General features: G+C 40.7%; 1 protein-coding gene across 3 annotated transcripts in view; it reads left to right on the forward strand.

The window, feature by feature from the left end:
- c13h5orf22 (chromosome 13 C5orf22 homolog) overlaps positions 1-15,498 on the forward strand; it is an 80,348-nt gene that overhangs the window by 39,220 nt on the left and 25,630 nt on the right. For all 3 annotated transcript variants that reach the window (XM_061695068.1, XM_061695070.1, XM_061695069.1), the window contains 3 exons: positions 344-675; positions 2,581-2,643; positions 6,399-6,520. In XM_061695068.1, the coding sequence (XP_061551052.1) occupies positions 344-675; positions 2,581-2,643; positions 6,399-6,520 (517 nt within the window). The remainder of the gene's footprint in view (positions 1-343; positions 676-2,580; positions 2,644-6,398; positions 6,521-15,498) is intronic.

Here is a 15,498-nt window from a genome sequence, read left to right on the forward strand (position 1 = left end):
TTATTCACACGCACAAACCAATGTTTACCGAAGCATGTTTCCCAGAGCATGATTTGACAGCACGCTGGCTTGTTTACGTACAACTGTTAATGCTAGCACTAGCTTGCTAGGCTACATAAGGTTTTGTACGAGCCGTATCATATTAAAAGTACGTGAACATCTGGTTATCTTTTTAGGATGGATGTTCTTACTTTATCGTATTACATTTTAAATTATTGGAATAACCTTTCACATGACGTGAATGCATTATTTTTGAATAATTGATGTAGGTAATGGTATTATACGTACAGCGATTGCCAAAATGCTTTTCTTTGTTTTTTTCCCCCAAAATAAAATATTACAGAAATGAAAACTGGGGAGGACTCTGAGACATGGCTTGCCAAGAAACCCAGAAGAGAATGTTCACAAGCTGGGGAGCCCAGTTGCTCTCAGCCTCTTTCAAGAACAACTGATGTGCTACAGCTGGCAGAGGCCAGGTCTGTTATTAAAGATTCTAGACAAGATGAACAGAGCTCCAGTGTAAAACGGGATTACAATGGTGAAGATGAAGAAGGATCCACAAGTTACGTTGTTCAGAGGATATCAACTTTTCTGAGTCAGACAGAGCCATACATCCTGGATATTGATTTGGATTTCTTTTCCTGTAAGAATCCGTTCAAGGAGTTATATACTGAGGTAATTTGGGCTTTTTTAAATTTTTATTTTGTATTTGTGGTTGTGTGGTTAGAAACAGTTTTGTTAACATGATATACTGTATTGTAGGGTGTGATTGTATTTCTGAGAGTTTTGATGATAACCATTTTTCTACACTTAAATATGTAGACCAAAATATTTTGTGGGCTTGTTTTAAATTGCATTTTAAATCAGTCAGATCTGTAAGATAAACTAAACTGTCACAAATAAAAATAGCACTGTATAATAATTCAAACTTGCCTTCCAGGATGCAGTAGCATTTCATTTGGATTTATGCTGAAAGACATTGAAATATAATACAAAATTTAGGAGTAGGGGAAATGTATGACAACTGTAATTCATGTTACTCCTGTTTAGCTAAATTCTGCTTCACCATGTTTGCTTTAGGCTCTGTGCTTAACTATTTGACCCGAGTCTGTCCATCTCAGAGCCCTTCTGGGTTTATATCCCATTAGCATTTCTTTCATGTATTCAGGACCTAAACCATTTCGTGATTTATAGAACAATAGGAGAACTTTAAAATCTATTCTAAAGCTGACTGGAAGACAGTGTAAAGACTTTAGAATTGGAGTAATATACTCTTGACTTCTTTGTTCTGGTCAGAACACGAGCTGCAGCATTCTGAATGAGCTGCAGCTGTTTAATGCTCTTTTGGGGGAGTCCAGTCAGAAGAGCATTAAAATAGTCAAGTCTACTTGAGATAAAAGGATGGATGAGCTTCTCCTGGTCTGCTTGGCACATGCAAGCCTTCACTCTGGATATGTTCTTCAGATGGTACAAGGCCGTTTTAGTAATTGATTTGATATGACTGTTGAAAGTACACCAAGGTTTCTGACTTGGTCTTTGGTTTTTAAAGAGAGTGACTCCAGGTATTTACTAACAGCAATCCTCTTTTCTTTGTTGCCAAAAAAAATTATCTGCATTTTGTTGTGGTTTAATTGAAGAACATTTTGGCTCATCCAGTTATCTGTTTTAGACAGTGACACAACACCTCAATTGGACGAAAGTCATCTGGAGACACTGCTAGATATAACTGTGTGTCATCTGCATAGCCATGATCGTCAAAATTAAAGTTCTGAAGAATTTGACCCAAGGGTAGCCCACAGGCTGAACAGGAGGGGTCCAAGAACTGATGAAATCCAGCATCTGGTGATGTCTGTGCGTTCTAGGCTTCCGGCTGTAATTGACTACAAAGAATCTGCAACCAAGTATTAAAGTATAAGTAAAGCGGGAATTTAATATATGATTATGTCCCATTTACCTTTGGTCCCTTAAAAAGTGGAAGGCATCTGTACAAACTGTTATAATTTCTACACCAGTCACCTGATTTGCATGTAAGTACCCTCAAATTAAATCTTAAAGTCTGCAGTTAAAGCACATATTGTTTGTTTCATTTTAAATCCATTGTGTTGGTGTTTAGAGCCAAAAGCCAAAGCAAATCAAAATTGCTCGTTGTGTTCTGGTGTAATACCATTGAGCTATTTGCAAGCATTTTTTTGTTACCAATCCCCCTTTGAAAGGAAATGTAATAGTTGAAAAACATGTTTTATAGGCTTCTGATTCCAAAACTGGTTATTCATCAATGTGTTCCGTATACTCTCTATGTAATTACAGTGTGTGAGGTAATAGTTCATTTATATGGGTTGTGTTGGAAAATTTTTGTCAGAAAAATATTTGCCACAACAGGATTCACGTAGCAGCCCTCCAAGGGAAGTCATAACTACGATGTGGTCCGTGACAAAAATTAGTTTAACACCCCTGGCCTAATGGAACTAGGATTTACTTGTAAATTATTATTAGAACTTGTGTTATTGTACTTCATAATCGTGTAAACTTTCATTTTTATTTACCATGCAAGATAATTCGGATGTATGTCTCTCTGTCAAGGAGGAATATGCCATCCTTCAGGAACTCTACTGCTTCAGAGGACCTGTTCCTAATGCTAACGAGGTAAGACGTGTGTATATAAAATACCCTTTAATAGAAGTATTGTGGAGATGATGTTGACAAGCCAAGACGAGTTTAATTGGTCACCAGATCCGCCAAAATGGCTGCGCTTCACCGGAGGGACGTCCAGGGTGGAGGCAGAGTCCGGGAAAACCACTGGGGTCGGGGTCTGAGGCTGAGCTAGGAGGACTGATGCTGAGGGGGTTAGGCCAGCTTAGCTGGTACCCAAATAGCCACATGAGCAGGCTCCAGGTTGCCACCGACAACCACAACAAATTCTGAGACCCAGCCTCCAGCACACAAAGGCGCCCATCGTAGCAGTGGGGTTAGAAGGCTATTGTGGCAGATGAAAACTTACTTGCTGATGTCAGATCCTTTGGAATGTCAGACTTGGGAAAGTAGTGTTGTGATGTCTAAATGGGAACGAAATTGCCCACGAACACAGTTCATTGAGAGACTGCAGTTCATTGAGAGACTGCTGAGCTTCAGTGGTTGGAATAAACTCCCCATGGGCACGTAGAGGCTGGCCGTACACAAGCTCAGCAAACAAGGCCAGGAGATTCTCCTTGTGTGCAGAAACAAGGCCGAGCGTCACCCATAATAAGCGGTCAGCTCAGTCGCTGCCAGTGAGCCTTGCCCTCATGTCCTGATGAAACCACTCACTGTCCGATGAGAGGTCAGAGGTTGTGCAGAAACGAGCTGCCTAGGCAAGGCAAATTTATTTATATAGCGCAGTTCGTACACAATGTGTGTGTATGAACCCAGTGTGCTTTACATGACTAAAAGCATTTTAAAAACAAGAGCAAAAAACAAAGTAAAAGAGAGCTTAAAACCAAACAGACTAAAATTACAAAAATATTACAGTGCAAAAAAGGTCATTTAAAAATGGAAAATGCTCAATCTTAAGCATGAAAAAAAAAAAAAATAGTTTTCAAACTGGGCACTTCTATTGGCAACTTATTCCATTTGAGTGCAGTATAACAGCTAAATGCTGCCTCACCATGTTGGCTTTGGACTCTGTGCTCCAATATTTTGACCTGAGTCTGTAGATCTCCATGAGGATTTATTTCATGTATTCAGGACCTACACCATTTAGTGGTTTATTGACCAGTAGTATTTAGTAATTTATAGACCAGTAGCAGAACTTTCAAGTCAGTTCTATAGCTGACTGGGAGCCAGTGTAGAGACTTTAGAATTGCAGTAATTTGCTCTGATCTCTTTGTTCTGGTCAGATCCCGAGCTGCAGCGTACTGAATGAGCTACAGCTGTTTAATGCTGTTTAATAAAAAAAAGTGTTCACTACAGCCATTTCCATCCTTTTTGCTTCCCTCCAAATTTCTTTCCTGGATGCTGTACTTACCCATTACTTCTTCATCTCCCCTGTTTCCTTCACCAACATGTCCTTTACAATCTGCACCAATCACACCTCAGTCTCTGTCTGGGATGCTCAGAACCGCTTCATCGAGCTCCTTCCAGAATTCCAGGTCTGCACTGTAGGCAGGCCAGTCTAGTACCCGCACTTATTTACTACAAAGCCACGCTCTTGTAACACGTGGAGAATGTGGTTTGGCATTGTCTTTCTGAACTAAGCATGGGCGTCCATGAAAAAAGACGTTGCTTCGATGGCAGCATATGTTTCTCCAAAATCTGTATGTACCTTTCAGCATGAATGGTGCCTTCACAGATGTGTAAGTTACCCATGCCATTGGCACTAACACAGCCCCATACCATCACAGATCCTGGCTTGTGAACTTTGCGTCCATAACAGGACGGATGGTTATTTTCCTTGTTGGCCCGGAGGACACGACGTCCACAATTTCCAAAAACTATTTGAAATGTGGACTCTTCGGACCACAGAACACTTTTCCACTTTGCATCAGTCCATCTTAGATGAGCTCGGGCCCAGAGAAGCCGCCGGCATTTCTGGGTGTTTTTGATAAATGGCTTTTGTTTTGCATAGTAGAGTTTCAAGTTGGATTTACGGATGTAACACTGAACTGTTTTTACTGACATTGGTTTTCTGGAGTGTTCCTGAGCCCATGTGGTGAGATCCTTTACACATTGATGTCGGTTTTTGATGCAGTGCTGCCTGAGGGATCGAAGGTCACGGGCATTCAATGTTGGTTTTCGGCCTTGCTGATTACATGCAGTGATTTCTCCAGTTTCCGTGAACCTTTTGATGATGCTATAGACCGTAGATGATGAAATCCCTAAATTCCTTCAATTGTATGTTGAGGAACATTGTTCTTAAACGGTTCGACTATTTTCTCACGCATTTGTTCACTAAGAGGTGTACCTCGACCCATTTTTGCTTGTGAATGACTGAGCAATTCAGGGAAGCTCCTTTTATACCCAATCATGGCACCTACCTGTTCCCAATTGGCCTGTTCACCTGTGGTATGTTCCAAACAGGTGTTTGATGAGCATTTCTCAACTTTCTTAGTCTTTTTTGCCACCTGTCCCAGCTTTTTGGGAATGTGTTGGAGCCATAAAATTCTAAGTTAATGATTATTTGCTAAAAACAAAGTTTAACAATTTTAACATTAAATATCTTGTCTTGGTAGTGTATTCAATTAAATATAGGTTGAACATGATTTGCAAATCATTGTATTCTGTTTTAATTTGTTTAACACAACATCCCAACTTAATTGGAATTGGGGTTGTACATAACACCCTGAATTTCAAGTTTCAGCCTCATCACTCGGTCTGATACTCTTTTTACTCAAAGACATTCTTCGCTAACTCTTCCTTTAGAATAACCACTCCTCCATTTCTCTTCCCAGCTACACCATGGTAAAGTAATTTAAACCGTGCCCCTAAACTTCTAGCCTAACTGCCTTTCCACCTGCTCACCTGTACTCACAATATATCAACTTTTCTCCTAAACATCATGTCAACCAACTTCCATGTCAACCAACCTCCAACTTTTCCTGTCATAGTCCCAACATTCAAAGTCCCCAAATTCAATTCTAGGGTCTGTGCTTGCCTCTTCTCTTTCTGTCTAAGAACCCGGTTTCCACCTCTCCTCCGTCTTCGACCCACAATAGCTGAATTTCCACGGGCGCCCTGTAGGTTAACGGCGCTGGGGACGGACATTGTTCACATGGGCCACGACCGATCCGGTATGGAATTCTTTAGATGAACACTCATACAGTATTTGTTTGGCAAAGTTTTTAGCTGGATGCCCTTCCTGACGCAACCCTCTGCATTTATCTTGGTTTGGGACCGGCCTACAGTTTGCACTGGCTTGTGCCCGCCATAGGGGTGCATTTTTAAAGAAAGTGACTCCAGGTATTTATTAAGGACTGTTCCATATCATCCTACCCAAGTTTCCAATATCAGGACATAATGAATGCCTGTGCCACCTCTGTTGAGGTAGGAGAGGGCAAGGAAATAGAATGCACATCGTTGTGAGGAATGAAAGGAAGGAAACCGGAGTACCCGGAGAAAACCCACGCAGACATGGGGAGAACAGGCAAACTACACACAGGCAAGGCCGGATTCGAACCCAGGTCCTCAGAACTGTGATAACCAGTCATCCACCTTGCCGCCCGTAGCCCATATCCTCTTTTCTCATTTTGATCCCCACATTTTATAGAAGCAAGCTAGAATTGTTCCAATGTATAGGACGTGAATTATTATACCATTTGTGGCTGATACCCAAAGCTCAGTCATTACGCTGCTAAAAGATTAAATGCATTTAAATGTTCTTACTGTTAAAATTGTTAAGACGATTATGTTTGTGTCCACATGTCCAGGACGAGCTTGATGAGTGTGTGGATCGTCGTATACGTCAGTTAGAGGACTTAGAAGCAGCATTCGCTGATCTGCTAGAAGATGATCGAGAAGAGATTGTTACACATTGGGTCAGGAAACTTGGGTGAGCTTACTGTTTTTCTCAACATTTCCAACATGTTATCTCTTTCTTGAGTTTTGATAATTTAGACATTTTCCACAGATTTAGTGGCAGTCAAAAGTCAGTTAAGTTGTTTCGTTGTAGCTCAGGAGTGTCGTACATGTTTTCATTGTGGACCACATGGCAGTTTCAACATTGTTAATTATGCTATAAAAACACTAATACAGGGACCGAGCCTGACAGGGAATGGCGAAAAGCCACAGATAATTGTAGCCCATTATAACTGCATTGGGGGGAAAAAAAGCAGTTTAACACCAAAACGTTTTTGAATAAGCGGGAATATACCGCCAATAAGTCTTTCCGGGGTTGGTTCCCCCCAAAATGAAAAAAAAGTATTATTTATTTATTTTTATTTTTTTAAATCCGCAAATAAGTGAATCCGCCGGTGCCAAACTGCGAGTGTCTAAATTGTATCGGCATTACCACATTACCGGTAACTAGGCTTTATACAATCCGGATTTTTTGGGACCGATCAGCAAGTTTAAAAAAAACAATCACCTAGGCTTTATACAATCTGGATTTTTGGGACCGATCAGCAAGTTTAAAAAAAACAATCACCGATCCGATCACAAGATTGAGCAATGTGTCTATTTACATCACTTGTTCATTTATTGTATATACTTGTGTACTGTATACTGAGTACTGTATCTTCAAATGTATTCTCTAGCATTTTAGATGAAAGTTAAAACATCAATGACCTCTAGGGGGTATTCAAGGATTTGCCACTGACATAACTTTAGTTCAAATCAACATTACAACATGACAGAAATAATGGGTGCTAACTTACTATAATTAAATTAATTTGTTTCAATTAAATTAATAAATACTGTTTATGACATGATTACTCTAACTTTCTCACTGTCACTGTGTGGACAGGTGTTGTTCAGAGTTGCTTACGTTTTTTTTTTTTTTTTTTTTTTTTTCACACTGCATTGATTGAACCCGGCATGCTCCTCCTCGTGTACATTCTTAAGGTGCCTGATCAAATTTGTGTTGAAGCATTTAGATGACGTTCCCCACAACATACTTCAGTTGTGCACAGACTGAAAATAACTTACGTGTTGTTTGTCTGACACACCGCAAAATTGTCCCACACCGATGTTTTTAACGGACAAGATTGAAAAACACTATTGACCATTGGATAGCTACAGTACTACGCCACAAGACACGTGACAAGGCTAAAAATAAACTAGCTTTTGGATTCATATGCAACGGCGACACGGAGTTAAATGTCTTGTACGGAGCCGATCAATGACGTCATGGAGCAATGTGTCCATTTACATGACTTGTTCATTTATTGTATATACTTGTGTACTGTATACTGAGTACTGTATCCATCCATCCATCCATTTTCTGTACCGCTTATCCTCACTCGGGTGGCGAGCGTGCTGGAGCCCATCCCAGCTCAAAATTATTCTCTAGCATTTTAGACAAAAGTTAAAACATCAATGACCTCAAGGGGGCATTCAAGGATTGGGCACTGACATATGTTTAGGTCAGGTCAACATTACAACATGACAGAAATAATGGGTGCTAACTTACTGTAATTAAATTACTTTGTTGCAATTAAATTACTTGAATAAATACTGTTATTGGCACACTTACTCTAACTTTCTCACTGTCCCGGGCTATATGAACGGGTGTTGTCCAGATTTTGCGTCGGTTTGGCTTTTCCACCATGCTGCGTTGCTTGAACGCGGCACGCTCCTCCTTGTGTACATTCTTCAGGTGCCCGATCAAATTTGATGTGTTGAAGCATTTTGATGACGTTCCCCACAACGTACTTCAGTTGTGCACCGACTGAAAATAAATTGTATGGTTTGCAAGTCCCACACCGATGACGTGTTTTTTCACCAACAAGAAAATTTTTTATTGGCCATCACATAGTTACAGTACTGCGCCACAAGACACGTGACGAGGCTAAAAAGAAATTAGCTTTTGGATTCATACGCGACAAAGACGTGGAGTTAAATGTCTTGTGCGGAGCCGATCGATGACGTAATTGATCGGATCGGCGAATTATGACATGAAAGCTGATCAGCATAAAATGCTACTTATCGGCCGATACTGATCAGATCGGCGTAAAGTCTACCGGTAACCTTTCATTGACCAGTGACTCTCCATGCTGTGTTTTTGTTTTTATGTCTCAAAACTATTTTCTGTCAAATGGCTATCTGTTGTCGTACTAGAGTGGACCAACTACCGGAGATAAATTCCATGTGCGTTGATGACATACTGTACTTGGCAATTAAAGATGATTCTGATGCGGGGGTCCACTGTAATGTTGACTAAAAAAGGAATTTCTTACCAGCACTGACTCCTCTTTACGTCAATTTAGGAAGGTCCTTACAAATTTGCAGGTGCATTTTGAGAGTCGTCAAATGCCGTCAGGGGCCCCTCGCTGTCGGGTCGCAATCAGCCTCAAACCAGGCGGGAGGATGTCCGAGAAAGCAGATTCACGGTCAACTTTAATGTCTGAAATTGGTGATAACCTTAGACCTGCGGAGCCTTCTCTGAGAGGAATTCTTGACACCCTACAGAATTTCAGAAGAAAAAAAAAACCTACTTGGAGCAGTAGATAGTCTGATCACAATTAGTTTATTAATAAAAAGCAAAGCAGTTACAAAAGTGCAGCAAGTCTGTATCCCCAGGGGACGGATAGAACAAAACTGACAGGAACAGGAAAAAGAAGACACCCTTGAGCTTCATCTTTTAGTATTTCCAAAACTCCTCCTCTTCGTGTAAAAGTGTGGCATTTCTCTTCACAATATTCAGTAACAGTTTGGCCTCCCTATACACAAAATCCCATAAACATCCAAGTATTTCTAGAGGAAAATGTTTCCAAAAGAAATACGAAATTCTGCACATTGGGGGTCATTGTATCAAATAATGTGACAGACATTCCCTGACTTTCCCCAGCAGTGTCTCAGAATAACAGCAAACATTCACAAATTGTGACAGTAAAGGAAATTTTTATTGTATGTTTTCAAACCGTAAGGAGAAGGAGAGGGATAAACAGTAAAAAACAACAGCAACTTTAGTCACAGGAACCTTGAGCTGCTTGGGGATGGTCTTATAGCCTTTACCTTTAACATGGTTCTCTAATTTTCTTTCTAATCTAAACTCTCCGCTTCCTCAGGTCATTGTTGAGTATGGTACACACCATGTCACCAAACAGCACAGTGATTATGTGTCACCCTTTAAATAGGCAGACTGACTGATTATAAGTTGGAAGACACCTGTGATACTAATTAGAGGACACATGTCCCTATGGTCAAATTATTTTCAATCTTTTCTATGGGGTACCATCATTTTTGTCCAAGCTTGTTTCATGCGTTGATTTTTGTAAAAATAATTCTGCTGAACCACAGTTCAAAAGCAATGTCTGATTTTCAGTGGTTCATTTTCATAAAATTTTTATTCATTATTACTTTTGTCAGATTCAAGTATTTTCTGTAACCACTGTGGGTTTTTCTTTCATTAACAAAGGGGTACCAATAATTTTGTCCACGTGTGTATGTTATTTATTGAATGGTCAGCAGCCATTTACATTAACTCAGTTGAATTTTTCTCCTTTATTTATACTTTTCACCCTTATTTGCCGTTTAGTTTTCTTTTTGCATCAAACTAAACCATTTGCACTATTGCAGCATTTTGACAGAGGTTTTTATAGGAGATAATTGATTATTTTGCTGTTTGTTCACGATGCTGGCTACGGTATGCATGATGTTTGCCTACACATGCGATGAGATAATAGGCTTCCAATACGGGGTTGGCGTCTCTACGGTATGGATCCAGGACGAAATATGGAAAAACAATTTATTGAGGAAAGCGATCTGGCAAAGTTACAGAGAGAATCGAGAGGGCCAGGAGATTTGACCCATTCCTTCCAACTGCCAACAGAACGGACAAGCTATTGGCTTAGCTAACAGCCAGCAGGCTAACATGGAGTGCAGCGTCTTGTTTTCTAAAACCGAAACATTCCTGAGAAGGAATACAGTATTTCACCTCATCATGCCCTAGCCATTCCTAAATCTCATCAAAGCCTGTTACCAGATTGTCTGAGTAACTTCAGCCCCGCTGCAACTAACCTCCTCAGATTTGTCAGGGCAAGGCAAATCTACAGCTGTTGAGAAAAATACCTCTCACCCAGGCGTGGCCCAGCTGACAGGACACCCACCACGATAAGGGACCCAGGGCAGTCCAGCAGCCACCACTGTAGCACCCGAAAACCGGCCGCCAGGAGGAGAACCTGGGGACCTCCACGACCCCCAGTGGTGACCCGCACAAGGTACAAGGTGGATAGGAGGACAGATAGGGGTGCCTAACAGGGGAGATGAAAAGAGGTGTGCCTCACAGGGCCAGCACACGGCCCCAGGAGCCTCACCATGTGATTAGTGTATTCCTACCTCCCCACTAGGGATGCATGAGAACTATTTTTTTCACCAAGACTATCGTTTTTTTCATGGTTTATATCAGGAGTCTTGAACAATTTCCAGGCCAAGGCCCCCCTAACTGATGGAAAGCTGGAGCAAGGACGTCCTACCTATGTATATTGTATATAAATGTGTTCGTATCAAACTGGATTTATAACAAAATGCCATTTATTCATATAAAATATAATTAAAATAGTATTATACTAACATATTTATTATATATCACGTCTTCAACATATGTAATATAAGAATAAAAGAATGCCTTTTTATTGTCACTATACACAACTACAATATGATTGAGATTAGATACAATGTATAAATGTAATTTGTTATTGTGGAATCCATCCAAGAAATCACATTTCATAAGGTTGTGTTTGCCGATAAAAATGTTGCTTTTGTAGTGCAAACTGTTAAAACGTACATCCATCAATTTTCTGTTCTGCTTTATCCTCACAAGGGTCGCGGGCATGCTGGAGCCTATCCTAGCTATCTTCGGGCGAGAGGCGAGGTACACCCTGAACTGGTCGCCAGCCAATCGCAGCGCACATATAAATAAACAACCGTTCGCGCACACATTCACACCTAATGGCAATTTAGAGTTTCCAATCAACCTACCATGCATGTTTTTGGGATGTGGGAGGAAACCGGAGTGCCCGGAGAAAACCCACGCAGGCACGGGGAGAACATGCAAACTCCACACAGGCGGGGCCGGGATTTGAACCCTGGTCCTCAGAAAAGTTAGGCAGATGTGCTAACCAGTCGTCCACTGTGCCGCCCTGTTAAAAAAAAAAATGGTCAGTGTGAAACATCTTCTCTTTAAGGATCGTTTGGTATGCCAATGTAAAGGCGTCTTTATACTCCCGCGGCCGGCAACGCCTGCATTGCGTCACGTGACCAACGAATTGCCCTGCGCGGCCCCTCTGCGTAGCTTGCCGTGCACACGGCAAAAATAGTTGCTGCGTGTCGAACGCCGCGGAGATCATCTCTCGTAATTGGTCCATTTTAGTCACATGCTGTGATAACGTACTCAGCGTGCCGCTTGGTTCTACATACCATCTACGCCGCTGCCTTCTCGATCGCTTTTGCAGCATAATTACACGTATCATCTGGTCATCTAGGTCCATTTGTTCTAGCAGACACTTCCATGGTCGCCATTGTTGTTGCTTTGTTCGTTGTTACTGAAAGGAAAGTAAAAATGGCTACCAGAAATGGCCAAAAAAATGCAGAGGAAATGCCCCCCTGTGGTGTCCTAGCCAATACCAGCCGTAGCAACACCCCCGACTTGGAGGTGAACTGCAGTACATTTTCAAAACTGCGCACAGGGGTTGCCCTCGAGTAAAAAAGAGACCTCCATAAAAGCAAGAACGAACGCCATGTGTATGGCGATTCTTTATTAGTTTGCTGGCTGTCTCGCGTCACATACTTAGGTGAATGAACTTCTCTCATTTTTTTCTGCTCAAAACTTGAATAATACACAATTTTTTTAAAAACAGTATAAGAACGGGTGATTCTTAATGTTTAAGCCTTAGTGTCATAGCAGCTGCTTACAAAGCCAGAACAAGGAAAAAAGCCCCTGAAACTCCTGGACGGCAGTTTATAAAGGTTTAATTATCTGGGCATGGAATTAACCCAGCCCCTGGGTTTAACCGGACTGATGCACCCTGTAACCATATTTGGAGGGTTCTGCTGGCCACAGGGTGGCACTCTGTGTCCATGAAATACCCACCCGCCTGCTGGCGTCCAAAAGACGGACCAGCGGAACAGATGGTACACTTATCACGTAACATGCAAAACAGACCTTTGAAGACTCGAACCCCTGTTGTAAACCAAAGACAGGCTATTGTTTGAAAAGAGAAGGATAGCCCTAATAAACGCACAAATGGCCATAGGAATTCCTTTGAAGTACAAAACAAAGAAAATATGGTTGGCTTGATTACTGTGCTCAAAATACTTGGTCCTCTCAAAACAATTCTGACTTCAGTATATAACAAATATACAACATATTCCTCCCTTTAATGAGATCCCCGAACTCATTACAAAACATAGAAGCAGCAACTGACACCTGGCAAGAAACAACAAACCAGTGTTAGCCCAAAAAAGTGAAACTATTACGATAATTTCTCGTGTATAATGCGCACCCCCAAAGTTGACCTAAAAATTCTGGAAAACCCTTCTACCTATGTATAATGCATTTTTACAATGCATGATTTTGCTTCTACCCATATGATCAAAACATGAAGTATTATCTGTATTTTGTTAGTTTTTTTCAAATAATTATTCTGGTTAAGCACTTTATTTGAACACGTAATCTTTTTTTAAATTTAGTTGCTCTTATTTTGAAATTCACAGTCCTACTTTTATTTCGTAAATTAGAAAACACACAATTGTGCTTCTATGTTTGATTTGCCAGGCAGAATTTGTAAGACGGGTACAATTCTTTAAAGAAAAACATAAAATTGTATTTTAATGGGATTAAAATTAAACGGTTAAGCATTCCAGAAAAGCATGATCATTGAACAAAACATAACCATAAAGAAATTAATGATGGTTGTTGTTCAGTCATCAGTCATATTTAAAAATAAATAATAATAATAATAATAATAATTGTTTTTAAATTCACAAATTCTGCCAGAGTATGTAAACTTATGGGCACAACTGTACCTATATGCAGTCATACGTACCCCTGTCATATTGGAATTAAACTACACTTTTTTTTATAACAACTCGGTGGTGGTGGAATTTTGGAATGAAAGTGTACAGCTTTTTCATAACCACTCGGTGGCGGCATACATTTATAAAATGTTAGGTTCCCCCCCCTTCATTTTCTCCTATACCTATGTATAATGCGCACTATTGACTTTTGACAATTTTTTTGGGGGAAAAAATGCAAATTATACACGAGAAATTACGGTATCTATAATCGCACTACTCGTCACTTTTAAACCGCATACACTCCTTGAAGTCTCAGCGCCCTTTGCACAATGGTCATTGCACCGGACTATTGCAATATTAGTCATTCGAACTGCTCTAAGTGCTAGAGGACTCTGCATCTTTTTGCACAATTGTTTTTTGTCAATGTCTTTATGTCCCCAAAGTGTTCTGTAAATTGACTGTCTGTTGTACTAGAGCGGCTCCAACTACCGGAGACAAATTTGATTTGGAAGAAATCTGATTTGGAAGAATCTACTTGATCAAGAAAGCCTATACTGCTCCAGGGCATCTACTTAAGGTTAACTATTAAATAGGCAAAGCAACTACCATAATAAGGTCAAATTGCTCCCTGCGTCCCCTCGTCACCCCCTGAGGCCAGACGTGAGTGAGTACCAAACAGCCAAATGAACCAAATTTCCTACACGTGAACAATAACAACATGAAGCTAGGCAACCCTAAATTTATGCATTTGTACGTGCAGCCTCGTGGGCGCGGTTTCGCGGCTTCCTGTCGAAAAACTCTTATAAGAGAAGAGTAAAAGAGAGAGTGCCATGATAAGTCTCCTTCAGAGCCCCAGTCCAGCCAAATGCCCAAGGGGACCCTTACACGGACGACAAAGCATACATAACAGAATAATAAAAACATCAAAATGAAGGAAATAAAAACAGTGGAAACACCAAAAATACAACTGTGGAAGCCAACATATCAAAATACACAAACATAAATCAGAATCAAAATTCCTAATGGTGGTCTCCCTCCATATAGTGTACAGTTCGTGACATTGATGGAGAATGTCTGATCCAAATTCTGGACCGTCCTGCCCAGGAACCGCTGTCCGTAATCACAGTCCATGAACAAGTCCCAGAGTCCAGGTTTGTACAAGCGGGACCCCGAACAGCTCCAGAACACTTCTGTAAAAACAAAAACATCTGCCAGTATTTTACAACAAAATCAAACATAATGCAACAAATTGTCAAATGGATATCTAACAATACATCATATGGAGGGAAGTCACGTCCACAGTGCTCATGGGGAGTCATTTGGTCCTTCTCATCAAGTTGCCAACCCCCAGCTAGCAATATAATTACCCATTTGTAGGTCAGAGGAGCTTGTAATTTTATACACATTATCAATCATAACCCACATAAAACACCAAGGTATTACCAATGTCAAAGCATTTTTCCACAAGGATATGCCGAATTGCCCAATACCGCCCTTGCATTGTCCTCAGCCTCCAAACCAATGTGGACATGACTCCTTTGTGTACCACCGCTGAACATTACTCTTATGAAAACAAACTAGTCAAAAGGCATGGTTGTACAAAAGGACTCGACTTCCAATCTAAACAATTCACAATAGTTACCACTGGATAGGCATCTTGTACAGTGGACCCCACCTTTACCGGTTCACCATGAGATTCAATCTCTTTTAATAACGGCAATTGTGCTTTGTCTCCCGGAATTAGAACGCCAACCCACCTAAGGATCATAGCCTTCACAAACGTGAGTAGCAATGTGCAGAAACAAAACATCACACACAAAGCCAAAACGAGCGCTGCTAAAATTTGAACACTGC

Source organism: Phycodurus eques, chromosome 13 (assembly GCF_024500275.1).
Source record: "Phycodurus eques isolate BA_2022a chromosome 13, UOR_Pequ_1.1, whole genome shotgun sequence".
NCBI lineage: Eukaryota > Metazoa > Chordata > Actinopteri > Syngnathiformes > Syngnathidae > Phycodurus > Phycodurus eques.